Source organism: Hemitrygon akajei, chromosome 9 (assembly GCF_048418815.1).
Source record: "Hemitrygon akajei chromosome 9, sHemAka1.3, whole genome shotgun sequence".
Classification (NCBI taxonomy): domain Eukaryota; kingdom Metazoa; phylum Chordata; class Chondrichthyes; order Myliobatiformes; family Dasyatidae; genus Hemitrygon; species Hemitrygon akajei.
Genome location: NC_133132.1, coordinates 63,446,157 through 63,462,442, shown reverse-complemented (window position 1 = coordinate 63,462,442; position 16,286 = coordinate 63,446,157). Strand labels below are relative to the sequence as shown.

The following is a 16,286-nucleotide window of genomic DNA, read 5'->3' as shown; positions in this document are numbered from 1 at the left end:
CAACCCTCCCCCCGCTTCACTAAGAGCTACTTATTGCACCACCTACACCATTAAACAGCAGATCTGCTCAACATTACCTTCTGGCCTGTTGGATCTTGTTGTGTTGGGTGTGGGGTTATGGAGGAAAGAGGCGAGAACTCACAGAGGCTGTGTTTGTAGATAGTTTTCCTGACATAGACCAGCATTCACTGCCTATCCCTCACTGTCCTTGAGAAGCCCGGGGTGAACTGCTCCAGCCCTTCAGGTGCAAGAGTTCTCCAATTTCTACCAGTCACACTGAAGGAATTTATCAGCAGCACAGAGACCTGGGTTCGATCCTGTGTGGAGTTTGCATGTTCTCCCTGTGACCACATGAGTAGGAGAATCTGGGCAGAGATGATGAGAAGTTGGGGAGAATGAAATGGGATTGGTGTACATGGGTGATTGATGGTTAGCACAGACCAAATGGGCAGAACGGGCTCTTTCAATGCTGTATGGTTCTAGGTCTTTCGTGAGTCCTGACGAAGGGTCTCGGCCTGAAACATCAACTGTTTACTCTTTTCCATAGATGCTGCCTGGCCTGCTGAGTTCCTCCACCATTTTGTGTGTTGCTCAGATTTCCAGCATCTGCAGATTTTCTCCGGTTTGTGGTTAGACAGGCTGGGATTGTTTTCCTTGGAGAAAAGGAGGCTGAAGGGTGAATCTTTTCAAGGTTTATATAATCACAGGGGACATAGAAAAAGTGATTGTTCATGGAGTTTTTCCCCAGGGTAGGGAGGCCAAAACGAGACAACATAGGTTTTAGATGAAAGGGAAAGATTGAAAGGGGCCATTTTTCCCCACAAAGTGGGTGGTATACATTCAAGATAAGCTGCCAGAGGACATTGGAATGGGTTCACGTTTGGGTTTTGAGGGATGTGGGCCCAAACGGGCAAATGAGACCAGCTCAGTCGGCAACCTGGTCGCCATGGACACGTTGTGCCAAGGGATCTGTTTCCGTGCTGTTTAAGTCAATGACTAATTCCCTGCTCTCTACTGGCCGCTGGACTGAGGAGAGGGCTCAGGGCTAACCTCGTAGAGTGCCTCAGACTAAAGATAGCAGTCCACTCTCGCAGTACCACTACCCCAAGGGATACCAGTTGTGGCATCCCTGCTGCTGTCCAGTGGGTGAGGAGGGAATGGTGGTTGTTGTCCTCCTCTAGGTCCGTACAGTACTGAGGGAGTGTCACATTGCCACGTGCCCCCCCGCTGTCTTGAGCTGAGATCAGCTGCTGGATGAGGACTTGGGAGAGGCGCAGATGAGTCACCCACCATTGTTCCTGTGCAGGGGGCCTCCGGCACTGTAGCCCTTGACCCAGGAGCCATGATGAATGGACATGGCCCACTCCTGCCGTCCTGCTCCCCTCAGGAAGTCCGGCGTTGGGCTGCAGATCACCAGCCTGTGGAATTTCTCCTCAAAGTCCTGCACTGCCATCCTGTGGGGGGAAACGGAGGTGCGGGTCACGCTCAGAAAAACAATGGGACCAGGCTCACTCTCACCCATAGGTTCCTACTCCTGAGTTGTTGGAGCCTCCACCTCTGCCTTTGCACTCCTACCCCTACCTTCTCACCTTTGTACAGGGTTAGATGCACTGAAACAAGCCCCTCAGCCCAACTCCTCCACGCTGACCAAGTTGCCAAAATGAGCTCGTCCCTGCATTTGGCCCATATCCCCCTGTAAACCTTTCCTATCCATGGAACTGTCTGAGTGCTTGTTAAACATTGTAATCGTACCCACCTCTGCCAGTTCCATTGGCAGCAGGTTCCATGTACCCATACCTTCTGAGTGAAAACCTTCAAGATTCAAAAACTTTATTGTCATTCCAACCATACATCAGCTCTGCAGGGCAGAATGAGACAGTGTTTCCCAGGGGCAAGTGCAGTCATAACATAACAAACGCAACAAATAGTAAACACAACAATGAATAGTAAAACACAACAGTCACATGTCGGTTAAAATCAAGTTATATCTTGCCCTCAAGTCCTATTTAAATCTTTCGCCTATCAGTTTAAGCCCAAAGTTTTAGACCCCAACTTTGTAGAAAAGACTATGGCCAACACCTTATCTACATCCCTCTCGACAATACAAGGTCACCTCTCAGAATCCATATAACAATTACAGCAAGGAAACAGGCCATCTCAGCCATTCTAGTCCGTGCCGAACGCTTACTCTCATCTAATCCCACTGACCCGCACTCAGCCCATAACCCTCCATTCCTTTCCTGTCCATATACCTATCCAATTTTACTTTAAATGACAAAATCGAACCTGCCTCTACCACTTCTACTGGAAGCTCATTCCACACAGCTACCACTCTCTGAGTAAAGAAATTCCCCCTCGTGTTACCCTTAAACTTTTGCCCCCTAACTCTCAACTCATGTCCTCTTGTTTGAATCTCCCCTACTCTCAATGGAAAAAGCCTATCCACGTCAACTCTATCCATCCCCCTCATAATTTTAAATACCTCTATTAAGTCCCCCCTCAACCTTCTATGCTCCAAATAATAAAGACTTAACTTGGTCAACCTTTCCCTGTAACTTAGGTGCTGAAATCCATTGCTCCAGGGGAAACGGTCCCAGCATCTCCAGTCTTGCCTGGTCAAATCCCCCATTTCCATGCTGTGTGATTCTGTGGCTAACACAGACGGAGGACATTCAGCCCATAAGGTCAATGACAGCTCACAAAGGCAATCCTATTGCTCCCCATTCCCCTGTAACCTACTTTCCCCAAATTCCACCAACTTCGCCCCTGCCCCCAGCTCACCCACACACTAGGGGTAATTTATGGCCACCAATTCAGCAACTGATCTGCACATCTGTGAGATATGAAACCAAGCTGCACCACCCAGGGGAACTCGCATGGTCACAGGGAGAACCTGCAAACTCCACACAGACAGCGCTAGAGTTGGGATTAGACTGGGGTCTCTGGAGCCATAAGGCAATACCCCTACCCAAAGCGCTGCCCTGCTCTCTTATATCCTAACCCTCTCATTCCCTCCCTGATCATCCAAACCTTGGTCTAGCCTTTGGGCTACAGAGGCTAGATCTGAACCATTCTCATCATTATGCCCTCTGTGGCCTTGAGTGCTACACCTCTCCGCGTCTCTCTGCCGGCCCCCCAGGTGCCAACGCCCACCAGGAACTAGTCAGAGATGGGGAGCAGAGATAACTCTTCGGCATCTCAGAATAGGAGCACATTACTAGTGGGGTCTCAGCAAGAATCAGAGAGCTAGGTGTAAGTCAGACATTTCTGGGAGGGAACGGAGTGCGCGACCCCTGCCCCCCTCTCCCAGCCCCGGTGAGGGGAGGGCAGGTACTCGCACATGCAGGAGAGAGGTCCAACAGAAACTGTTACTGCTGCCACCGTACCAGAACTCTCCATCATCTCGAGGCAGCAGCAAGCGTTCTCTGATCTTGGCGTCGACCCTGCTCCACTCTGAGGACCTGTTTGATACAGAAAGACACATTGCATCGAATGGATGTAAAGACACATTGAAAGTCATGGCAGTGTGGCAGTAAGCACAATGTTATTACAGCTTGAGGCGGTGCAGATTTCAGAGTTCAATCCCAGCACTGCCTGTAAGGAGATTTATGTTCTCCTTTTGACCACGTGGGTTTCCTCCACGTTCTCCAGTTCTCTTCCATTGTCCAAAGATACACTGGTGAGTAGGTTAATTAGTGATGGTAAATTGTCCTGTGATTAGGCTGGGGTTAAATAGGTGGGTACTGGGTGATGCGGCTCGTTGGGCTGGTCCGTTCGGCATCTCTAAATAAATACGTAAATTAACAACAGGGAGCAGGCAACACAACAACAGCTGCACTCGCACGAAACACTGGTGAAACTGCACTGAGACCTGGAACCGTACAGCGCAAAGTCCGGGCCAAACGAAAACTATCCCCCTGCCCTCACCTGACTTGCGTCCCTCCATTGCCCACACACCCATACCCACGTGCCCACCCGAAAGCCCCCAGCACCACCAGTGGTAACCCACTCCACACAGCCATCACGCTGAAAAATCTTGCCCCTCCCCCTCAAGGTCTGCCCTCTGATATTTGACATTTCCACCTTAGGAAAAAAATCCTGTCTCTCCCATCCATGTCCCTCACGGTTTTATAAACCTCCATCAGGCTTCTGATTAGCCATCAAATGTCTCTAGGATCACGTCAGCCAGTCGAGAGCTTTCCCTCAGTCACTGAAACGTGGCACAAGCTACTGTGCTCAGTGTTGATCGGTATCAGAGACTTGGAAAGGTGTTGCTGGGACTGTCTGGGACTTTATTCCTTAGAACATCGGAGACCGAGTAATCTTATAGAGGTGTGTACAATCATGAGGCTTACAGGTAGAGCACAGTCTTTTTCCCAGGGTTGGCAAATCAAGAACGAGAGGGAATGAGTTTAAATAGAGGGGGGTATTTATTTAAGGACAACATTTTCACTGAGAGGTTGGTCAGTCTATGGAATGAGCCGTCAGGGGAAGTGGTTGGACACGTACATCAGCAACATTTAAAAGTTACTTGGATCGTTACATGAATAGGAAGGGTTTAGAGGGACGTGTGCCAAATGTGGGCAAATGAGACTAGCCTGGGTGAGAATATCAATGGTCTGTTTTGAGCAGCGGCCCATCAGAGATCCAAAGCGTGAGGTGACAGCGCTCTCTCTAGTTCACCAATGGAGAAAATAAGGCATCACCTTGTGGCAGTTTGGTGTTTGGAGCAGTGGTCGATCAGCGATTGGGATTGATTGGCAAGAACAAATTAAATTAAGGGAGGGGCCATGCAAGCTTCGGTGAGAGGTAGTGAAAAAGCTGTAGGTCGATACCCCATTGATATATTGTTTTCCTTTTTCATTCTTGCTCAGTGAGAGCAGTGCATGTGCCAGGCAGGATAGTGGAACACTTGGCTTGCAGAAGGCAGGGAGATCTCCACTATCCCTGACCTCACTTGCAAAAAGTGCATCCAGCTGCAGTCTAGTACTCTGTGTGAAGGAGTTGGAGCCAGAAATGGATGAACTCCAGATCATTTGGGAGGCTGAGGGTGTGATATATAGGACATATCGAAAGGTAATTACACCCAAGGTACAGGACACAGGAAACTGGGTGACAATCAGGAAGGGGAAAGGGGTGAAGGAGCCTGTACCCAGTACCCCTGTGGCCATCTCCCTCATCAACAGCTATACTACTCTGGACACTGTCGGGGGTGATGACCTAACAAAGGGAAGTCACAGTGGTTGGATCTCTGGCACTGAGTCTGGCTCTGTGCCTCAAAAGGGAAGGTGGAGATGGGGGGGCAGGTAGAAGAGGCGAGCTGTGGTAACAGAGGATTCATTAGTTAGAGGAACAGACAGGAGGCTCTGTGGATGAAAACGAGATTCCTGGATGGTATGTTGCCTCCCAGGTGCCAGGGTCCAGGACATCTTGGACTGAGTCCTCAGCATTCTTAAGTGGGAGAGGGAACAGCCAGAGGCTGTGGTCCATGCAGGTACCAAAGACACGGGTAGGACAAGTGAGAGGTTCTGCAAAGGGAGTTCAGGGAGTTAGGTGCTAAGTTAAAGGGCAGGATCTCCAGGGCTGTGATCTCAGGACTGCTACCTGTGCCACGTGGTAGTGAGGCCAGAACTAGGGAGATTATACAGTTTAAAACATGGCTAAGGAGTTGGTGCAGGAGGGAGGGCATTAGATTTTCGGATCATTGGGAAAGTGGGGTCTGTACAGAAGAGACTGTTTGCACTTGAACGGGGGGGGGGGGGGGGGGGAGGGTGGTACGAATATCCTAGTGGGAAGATTCGCAAGTGCTGCACGGTGGGGCAGCGTGGAAAATAGTTGCAGGGGGCTGGGAACCAGAGTGCCAGAACAGTTAGACGAGAGGCTGTGGAGGTGGATATTGTTAAGACCTCAGGCAAAGTCAGAAATTAAAAGGTTCAGCATGGTATGACTAATGTCCTGAGCTGAGTATAATTCAAAGAAAGACAGATTGTAGGAAAGATGGATGGGCTTGAGGCATGGACCAGCACATGGAATTGTGATTTGTAGCCATTGTTAAGGTTTGATTGCGGGGGGGGCAGGACTGGCTGCTCAGTATTCCGGAGCCTGTTGTTTTAGAGGCAACAGAGCAGGGGGCATTAAAGGAGGAGGGAAGCATTGGGGAAAATGTCACAGCAGTGCTTAGTCAGGACAAGCTGGAGAACTCTAGTGAGGTGCTCTGGCTGGAACTGAGAAATAAGAAAGGTATGAGCACGTTAATGGAGTTATGTAATAGACCACCCAACAGTCTGCAGGGTTTAGGGGAACACATTTGTAAAGAGATGGCGGACTGTTGCAAGACACACAAGGCTATTATGGTAGGTGACTTTAACTTTCCACATATTGACTGGGAATCCCATACCGTAAAAGGATTAGAGTTTGTTGAATGTGTTCAGGAAAGTTTCCTTAATCAGTACGTAAAAATCCCAATGAGAGAGTGTGCAATACTTGATCTGCTATTAGGGGAACAGACAGGGCAGGTGATAGACATTTTTATATGGGAACACCTTGCATCTAGTGATCGTAATGCCATTCGTATCAAAGGGAATATATAGAAAATGATAGATCTGGTCTGTGGGTTGAGATTCTAAATTGGAGGAAGGACAATTTTGATGGTATTAAAAGGGATCTAGCAAGTGTGTATTGCAGAGATTTACAAGGATGTTGCCTGGATTGGGGAGCATGCCTTATGAGAATAGGTTGAGTAAACTTGGCCTTTTCTCCTTCGAGTGACGGAGGATGAGAGGTGACCTGATAGAGGTGTACAAGATAATGAGAGGTATTGATCGTGTGGATAGTCAGAGGCTTTTCCCCAGGGTTGAAATGGCAGCATGAGAGGACATAGTTTTAAGGTGCTTGGAAGTAGGTACAGAGGAGATGTCAGGGGTAAGTTTTCTTTATGCCGAGAGTGGTGAGTGTGTGGAATGGGCTGCCGGCAACGGTGGTGGAGGGGGAAATGATAGGGTCTTTTAAGAGACTCCTGGATGGCTACATGAAGCTTGGAAAAATAGAGGGCTATGGGTAAAGCCTAGGTAGTTCGAAGGTAGGGACATGCTCGGCACAGCTTTGTGGGCCGAAGGGCCTGTGTTGTGCTGTAGGTTTTCTATGTTTCTATGGGACAGGCTGTTTTCTGGCAAAGGTGTACTTGGAAAGTGGGAGGCCTTCAAAAGTGAAATGTTAAGAGTACACAGCTTGTATGTACCTGTCAGAATAAAAGATAAAGATGACAGGTTTAGGGAACTTTGGTTTTCAAGAGATATTGAGGCCCTAGTTAAGTTTTTTTTAAAAAGGGAGGTGTATAGCAGGTAGGAACAAGTGAGGTGCTTATGGAGTACAAGAAATGCAGGAAAAGACTTCAGAAAGAAATCTGGAGGGCTAAAAGAAGACATTAGGTTACCACAGCGAACAAGGTGAAGGAGAATCCTATGGGATTCTACAGACATGCTAAGAGCAAAAGAATTGCAAGGGGCAAAATTGGCCCTCTGAAAGGTCATCTATGTAAGGAGCCAAAAGAGATGGAGGAGATTGAAAATTTTCTTTTTGCATCTGTATTTGCTCAGGAGATGGACACAGAAGCAAGGAAACATAGCATTGACTTCATGGGCCCTATACAGATTATAGATGAGAAGGTGTTTGCTGCCTTGAAGCAAATTAGAGTGGATAAATCCCCAGGCCCTGACAAGGTGTTCCCTCGGAAGACAAGAGTTACTTAAATAATCCTTATTGACAGGTGAGGTACTGGAGGATTGGAGGATAGCTAATGTTGTTCCTCTGTTTAAGAAAAGCTCTGAAAATTAACCAAGAAATAAGCCAGTGAGCCTAACATCAGTACTGGGGAAGTTATTGGAAGGTATTCTAAGAGACTGGATATATGAGTAGACAGGGACTGATTAGGGGGATAGACAGCATGGCTTCATGCATGGTAGGTCATGTCTAATCAATTTTATACAGTTTTTTGAGGAAGCTACCAGGAAAGTTGATGACGGCAAGGCAATTGATGGACTTCAGCAAGGCATTTGACAAGATCCCACATGGGAGGTTGGTCAAGAAGGTTCAGTTGCCTCATATTCAAGATGAGGTAGAAAATTGGATTAGACATTGGCCTTACGGAGAAGCTAGAGAGTGGTAGTAGGTGGTTACCTCTCTGACTGGAGGCCTGTGACTAGTGGGGGGAGCTACAGGATCAGTGCTGGGTCCGATGTTGTTTGTCATCTATATCAATGATCTAGATAATAATGAAGTGAACTGGCTCAGCAAATTTGCAGATGACACCAAGATTGGGATGCAGTGGACAGCAAGGAAGACCATCACAGTTTGCAGCAGACCTGGACCAGCTGGAACAACGGGCTTTATTGCAAACAAGTGCAATATGTTGCACTTCAGAAGGACCAACTCGGGTGGGTCTTAAACAATGAATGGTAGGGCACTGAAGAGCGCGGCAGAACAAACGGATCTGAGATTTCAGGTCCAATATTCATTGAAAGTGGTGTCACATTGATGCACCATCAATAACTCACTCTGAGACGTAAAGGCGAGGTATCGGCTTTTATTGGCTGGAAGAAGGAACAAGCAGTGGTTGACCATCATACTACATCCTGGAGACAGAGAGGCCGGGCTCAGACCTCAATCGCCTTTATACAGGGGTCTGTGGGAGGAGCCACAGGAGCAGTCAGCAGGGAGCGTGTCCAGACAGGTATATGTAGTTCACCACACACATGTAGATAGGGCCATAAAGAAAGCTTCTGGCATATTGCCTTCATAAATCAAAGTACTGAGTACAGGAGATGGGATGTTATGTTGAGGTTGTGTAAGACATGGGCGAGGCCTAATTTGGAGTATTGTGTGCAGTTTTGGTCATATACCTACAGGAAAGATATAAATAAGGTTGAAAGAGTACAGAGAAAATTTACAAGGATGGTTCCGGAACTGGAGGACCTGAGTTATAAGGAAAGATTGAATAGGTTAAGACTTTATACCGTATGAAGATTGAGGGGAGATTTGATAGAGGTATACAAAATTATGAGGGCAAGAGATAGGGTAAATGCAAGCAGGCTTTTTCTACTGCAGTTGGGTGGGAATACAACCAGAGGTCACAGGTAAAGGGTGAAAGATGAAAAGTTTAACAGGAACATGAGGGGAGACTTCTTCACTCAGAGGGCTGTGAGCGTGCAGAATGAGCTGCCAATGAAAGCTCGATTTCAATGTTTAAGAGAAGCTTGGATAAGTATATGGAAAGGAGGGGTATGGAGGGCCATGGTCTCAGTGCAGGTCAATGGGAATAGGCTGTTTTAATGGTTCAGCATGGATGAGATGGGCTGAAGGGCCTGTTTCTGTGTTTTGTGCCTTATGGCTCCATAATAAACCTTGCCCACTGCCCTTCTCTGAGAGTGAGTCAAGTCACTTTTATTGTCATTTCAATCATAACTGCTGGTACAGTGCATAGTAAAAATGAGACAGTGGAAGACCATGCCCACATCCCATATCCCAGCTCATGGAATATCGAAAAGCACAGCACAGGAATAGGCCCTGTAGGCAATAATTTGCTGAACTATGAAGCTAATGACACATAATTAACTTTCTGCTTGCACAGTGTCCCCATACCCCTGCATTTCCTGCACAGTCACGAAAACACCTCTATTGCACCTACCTTCAAGCACAGCTCCAGCAACTAAAAAGGAAGATTATTCAAAAGTTGTCGTGTCAGCAGAAATCTTTCTATTCCCCTGTGAATCATCAATTAATTTGTGAATACACTCAATAGCGCAGCAAAGGACAGGTCTTTCAAGGCCCACTGTTGTGATGAGATAAATAAATGCCGAATTAAATTAATCTCTTCTGCTCATGTCCCTCCTTCCTCTGCATATTCATGTGTCCATCCAGAACTTAGAACATAGAACAGTACAGCACAGTACAGGCCCTTCAGCCCACAATGTTGTGCCAACCCTTAAACCCTGCCTCCCATATAACACCCCCACCTTAAATTCCTCCACGTACAAACAAACTAGATGAACTCAGCAGGTCGGGCAGCATCCGTTGAAATGAGCAGTCAACATTTCGGGCCGAGACCCTTCGTCAGGACTGAAAAAGGAGGGGGCAGGGGCCCTATAAAGAAGATGGGGGGAGGGGGAAGGTGCAGGTGAAAAACCAATCAGAGGAAAGATCAAGGGGTGGGGGAGGGGATAGGCCGGAGAGGTGAAGAAGGAATGTAAGGGGAAAGCACTATGGGTAGTAGAAGAAGACAGAATCATGAGAGGTGATAGGCAGCTAGAAGAGGAGGCAGAGTGAAAGTGTGATAGGGGAAGGGAGAGGGGAAGGGAATTACCAGAAGTTGGAGATGCTGTCCCACCTCCACGCACCTCCCCTGATTCTGTTGCCAGTGACGGCATTATCCGGACTCACCCATCGCTCCAGGCCCTGTTCCATTCCATATCGTCCCCCCATGGGTTCCTCACTCGCACCAGCTCCTCTATCTGGTTCTGGTACCTCACCTACCACACAACAAGGGAGGATTTAGGATTCAGCAGGGGTGAGGGAGTTGGACGATATGAGTGCTATGTCAAACAACTCCTGCCCCCTCCCACAGTAAACACGACCCCTTCTCATTCTTCGCTACCTGACAACCTCTCACCCCAAACTTCCCCGTTCCTCCCTTGCGGAACACACTTTACCCCCTCCCCTCACCACCACACTCTTCTCCTTCTATCCCAACCACCCTCACCACCCCTCCTCTCTCTCTCCTCCCACCTTTCCTCCACCTCGCACTCCTGCCCAACCTCTCCTACACACTCTCTCCCCTCCCCTCACCACCACACTCTTCTCCTTCTATCCCAACCACCCTCACCACCCCTCCTCTCTCTCTCCTCCCACCTTTCCTCCACCTCGCACTCCTGCCCAACCTCTCCTACACACTCTCTCCCCTCCCCTCACCACCACACTCTTCTTCTTTCCACCCCAATCACTCTCACCTCCCCTCTCCCCACACCTTCACCTCCCCTCTCCCCCCACACCCTCGCCTCCCCTTTCCCCCCACACCCTCACTTCCCCCTCCCCCCCCACACCCTCACCTCCCCTCTCCCCCCACACCCTCACCTCCCCTCTCCCCCCACACCCTCACTTCCCCTTCCCCCCACACCCTCGCCTCCCCTTTCCCCCACACCCTCGCTTCCCCCTCCCCCCCCACACCCTCGCCTCCCCTTTCCCCCACACCCTCGCTTCCCCCCTCCCCCCACACCCTCACCTGCCCTCTCCCCCCACACCCTCACTTCCCCTCCCCCACGCCCTCACCTCCCCTCCCCTTCCACACCCTCTTCTCCCAATACTCTGAGTAGGAGAGAGGGGAGAGTGGGGGAGTGAGGAAAGTCTCCCCCTCCTGTCCATCTTCGGCAGGCAATGGAGAGGGAATTACCTGCTCAGCTCCTGTGACCGAGTAGGCATGGGTCATCACAAGTCCATCAGCTGTCTTTACCTCACCAACTTTCTGGGCAGGAAACAAACAACAGACAATATCAGCTGTCAACAACAACTAGACTGGCCCGTTAATCTCCCTGGTTACCAGTGTGCCAACAACTAGACTGGCCCGTTAATCTCCCTGGTTACCAGTGTGCCAACAACTAGACTGGCCCGTTAAACTTCCTGGTTACCAGTGTGCCAACAACTAGACTGGCCTGTTAATCTCCCTGGTTACCAGTGTGCCAACAACTAGACTGGCCTGTTAATCTCCCTGGTTACCAGTGTGCCAACAACTAGACTTGCCCGTTAATCTCCCTGGTTACCAGTGTACCAGGTGTGGGAAAAGGCTCAGATCACACCCAACCTGAGCTGAGGAGGTGCAGTTCCTTTACCAGGTGCCAGTGAAGGTTAGTGGACAACACACCCGTGTTTGAAATCATGCCTCATGCCAACAGAAGATGGCTTTAGTTGTTGAAGATCCTCAACCAACTGCCTTCTTCAAGGACCTCTTTCCACCATTGAAGCCTATTGAACAGCCAAAGGCCTACATAGAGAGGGTGGAGAGAGAGTGTTTCCTATAGTGGGAGAGTCTTGGACCAGAAGGCACAGCCTCAGAATAGAAGAACATCCATTTAGGACAGTGATGAAGAAGAATTTCTTTAGCCATTTAGCCACAGAGTTGTGAATCTGTAAAATTTGTTACCACAGACTGCTGTGGAGTCCAAGTCATAGACAATAGACAATAAGTGCAGGAGTAGACTATTCTGCCCTTCAAGCCAGCACCGCCATTCACTGTGATCACGGCTGATCATCCACAATCAGTACCCCGTTCCTGCCTTCTCCCCATATCCCTTGACTCCGCTATCTTTAAGAGCTCTATCTAACTCTTTCTTGAAAGCATCCAGAGAATTGGCCTCCACTGCCTTCTGAGGCAGAGCATTCCATAGATCCACAACTCTCTGAGTGAAAAAGTTTTTTCTCAGCTCTGTTCTAAATGGCCTACCCCTTATTCTTAAACTGTGGCCTCTGGTTCTGAACTCACCTAACGTCGGGAACATTTTTCCTGCCTCTAGCGTGTCCAATCCCTTAATAATCTTATATGTTTCAATCAGATCCCCTCTCATCCTTCTAAATTCCAGTATATACAAGCCCAGTCGCTCCAATCTTTCAACATATGACAGTCCCGCCATCCTGGGAATTAATCTCGTGAACCTACGCTGCACTCCCTCAATAGCAAGAATGTCCCTCCTCAAATTTGGAGAGCAAAACTGCACACAATACTCCAGGTGGGGTCTCACCAGGGCCCTGTACAACTGCAGAAGGACCTCTTTACTCCTATACTCAATTCCTCTTGTTATAAAAGCCAGCATGCCATTAGCTTTCTTCACTGCCTGCTGTACCTGCATGCTTACTTTCAGTGACTGATGAACAAGGACACCTAGATCTCATTGTACTTCCCCTTTTCCTAACTTGACACCATTCAGATAGTAATCTGCCTTCCTGTTCTTGCCACCAAAGTGAATAACCTCACATTTATTCACATTAAACTGCATCTGCCATGCATCTGCCCACTCACCCAACCTGTTCAAGTCACCCTGCATTCTCCTAACATCCTCCTCATATTTCACACTACTACTCAGCTTTGTGTCATCTGTAAATTTGCTAATGTTACTTTTAATCCCTTCATCGAAATCATTAATGTATATTGTAAATAGCTGCGGTCCCAGCACCGAGCCTTGCGGTACCCCACTAGTCACTGCCTGCCATTCTGAAAAGGACCCGTTAATCCCTACTCTTTGTGTCCTGTCTGCCAACCAATTTTCTATCCATGTGAGTACCCTACCCCCAATACCATGTGCTTTAATTTTGCCCACTAATCTCCTATGTGGGACCTTATCAAAGGCTTTCTGAAAGTCCAGGTACACTACATCCACTGGCTCTCCCTTGTCCATTTTCATAGTTACATCCTCAAAAAATTCCAGAAGATTAGTCAAGCATGATTTCCCCTTCGTAAATCCACGCTGACTCGGACCGATCCTGTTACTGCTATCCAAATGTGCTGCTAATTCATCTTTTATAATTGACTCCAGCATCTTCCCCACCACTGATGTCAGCCTAACTGGTCTATAATTCCCTGTTTTCTCTCTCCCTCCTTTCTTAAAAGGTGGGATAACATTAGCTGCCCTCCAATCCTCAGGAACCGATCCTGAATCTATAGAACATTGGAGAATGATTACCAATGTGTCCACGATTTCTAGAGCCACCTCCTTAAGTACCCTGGGATGCAGACCATCAGGCCCTGGGGATTTATTGGCCTTCAGTCCTATCAGTCTACCCAACACTATTTTCTGCCTAATGTTAATTTCCTTCAGTTCCTCCATTACCCGAGGTCCTCTGGCCACTATTACATCTGGGAGATTGTCTGTGTCTTCCCTAGTGAAGACAGATCCAAAGTACCTGTTCAACTCATCTGCCATTTCCTTGTTCCCCATAATAAATTCACCCGTTTCTGCCTTCAAGGGCCCAACTTTGGTCTTAACTAATTTTTTCCTCTTCATATACCTAAAGAAGCTTTTACTATCCTCCTTTATATTTTTGGCTAGTTTAGCTTCGTACCTCATCTTTTCTCCCCGTATTGCCTTTTTAGTAATCTTCTGTTGCTCTTTAAAAGTTTCCCAATCCTCTGGCTTCCTGCTCATCTTTGCTATGTTATACTTCTGCTCTTTTATTTTAATATTGTCCTTGACTTCCCTTGTCAGCCACTGTCGCCCCCTACTCCCCTTAGAATCTTTCTTCCTCTTTGGAATGAACTGATCCTGCACCTTCTGTATTATTCCCAGAAATACCTGCCATTGTTGTTCCACTGTCATCCCTGCTAGGGTATCCTTCCAGTCAACTTTGGCCAGCTCTTCCCTCAAGGCTCCATAATCCCCTTTGTTCAACTGTAATACTGACACTTCCGATTTTCCCTTCTCCCTCTCAAATTGTAGATTAAAACTTATCATATTATGGTCACTATCTCCTAATGGCTCCTTTACCTCGAGTTCCCTTATCAAATCCGGTTCATTACACAACACTAGATCCAGAATTGCCTTCTCCCTGGTAGGCTCCAGTACAAGCTGCTCTAAGAATCCATCTCGGAGGCACTCCACAAACTCCCTTTCTTGGGGTCCAGTACCAACCTGATTTTCCCAGTCTACCTGTATGTTGAAATCCCCCATTACAACCATAGTATTACCTTTGCGACATGCTAATTTTAGCTCTTGATTCAACTTGCACCCTATATCCAGGCTACTATTTGGGGGCCTGTAGGTAACTCCCATTAGGGTCTTTTTGCCCTTACAATTTCTCAGTTCTATTCATACTGACTCTACATCTCCTGATTCTATGTCACCCCTCGCAAGGGACTGAATTTCATTCCTCACCAGCAGAGCCACCCCACCCCCTCTGCCCACCTGTCTGTCCTTTCGATAGGATGAATATCCTTGAATATTCATTTCCCAGCACTGGGTATATACCCAGTCATTGGGTATATTTAAAATGGAGGTTGATGGGTTCTTGATTAATAAGGATGTCAAAAGTTCCAGGGAGAAGCAGGAGGGTTGAGAATAGGATTGAGAGAGATAATAAATCAACCACGATGGAATGGTGAGCAGACTCAATGGGCCAAATTGCCTAATTCTGTTCCAGTATCTTATGGTCTTATAAGGTCAGAGGTGGGGACGTGTATTGAGAATCGCACAATATTCCGTTCTTGTTCCAATGCAACAGAGCCCAGACAATGTTGAGACACACACTGAGAGCTGGGAAGGGCCATTTGAGCCACTAAAACTTCAAGCAACACCCAACCCACAAGGAGCATACAAATCCCAAACAATAGTCTCCCAACATCAGTCCTCTGGGGGGTCACCAGAAACACTGAGCCCAAGCAGGACAGAGGCCAGATGTCTTGTGGCAAGTGACACCCCAAGGCCTTCCCACCATCTACAAATCGGGAGTGAGAGTGAGCCTGCCTGGATGAATACACCCTGATGCCTCTCAAAAACCACACCACCATCCAGCAGAAAGCAGCTCACTCTACACGCTCACTCACTGTGTCAACCTCAGTTAGCTTTCCAGCCCCTGGAATACTGGAATCTTCCTGTTCCCTTCTGCCCTTCCCTAGCATAGAAACACCTCAAAGGCCAAATAGGCAGAAAGCCCAGCACACAAACCTGGGGGACAACTTCCCTACTTCTGATTCAAGAGGCGATGGGCTCAAGTCCCACCTCAGTCACTCACACGTAGAATGTGGAGCAGTATGACGCAGGTACAAACCCTTCAGCCCACAATGTTGCGTTGGACTAACTAAAATAATTCCTTCTGCTCACACAATGTCTGTATCCCTTCAGTCTCTGCACATCCGTGTGCCCCTCTTAAACAGACCTATTGTATTTACCTCCACTACCACCTCTGGCACCCACCTCTCTCTGTGAGAAAAGGAACTTGTACTGCACATCTCTCTTGAACTTATCCCTGCTCATGTTAAATGCATGCCCTCCAGTACAAGACATTTCAACCGGGAGGTCAAAATACGGGCTACCTATTCTATCTCTGCCTCCCACAATTGAAAAACCTCTACCAGGCCTCCCCTCACCTCCGCTGCTTCAGAGGAAATAAGCTAAACTTGTCCAAACTCTCTTTCTCGTACGTGCACGTGAATCCAGACAGCACCTTGGCAAACAGTGTAATGAAAATATTTTTCAGAATGCAGTTCTTCGACTTTACTGATTCAGGAGCACAAGGCAAAGCAGAGTAAGGGT

At 48.0% G+C, this 16,286-nt stretch overlaps 1 protein-coding gene across 1 annotated transcript in view; it reads right to left on the bottom strand.

Annotated features, from left to right (window-relative positions):
* LOC140733175 (calpain-8-like) overlaps positions 1-16,286 on the bottom strand; it is a 79,420-nt gene that overhangs the window by 27,377 nt on the left and 35,757 nt on the right. The window contains exons 6-9 of the mRNA XM_073056127.1: positions 11,441-11,512; positions 10,435-10,523; positions 3,387-3,461; positions 1,291-1,454 (exon numbers count right to left, since the gene is read on the bottom strand). Of these exons, the coding sequence (XP_072912228.1) occupies positions 1,291-1,454; positions 3,387-3,461; positions 10,435-10,523; positions 11,441-11,512 (400 nt within the window). The remainder of the gene's footprint in view (positions 1-1,290; positions 1,455-3,386; positions 3,462-10,434; positions 10,524-11,440; positions 11,513-16,286) is intronic.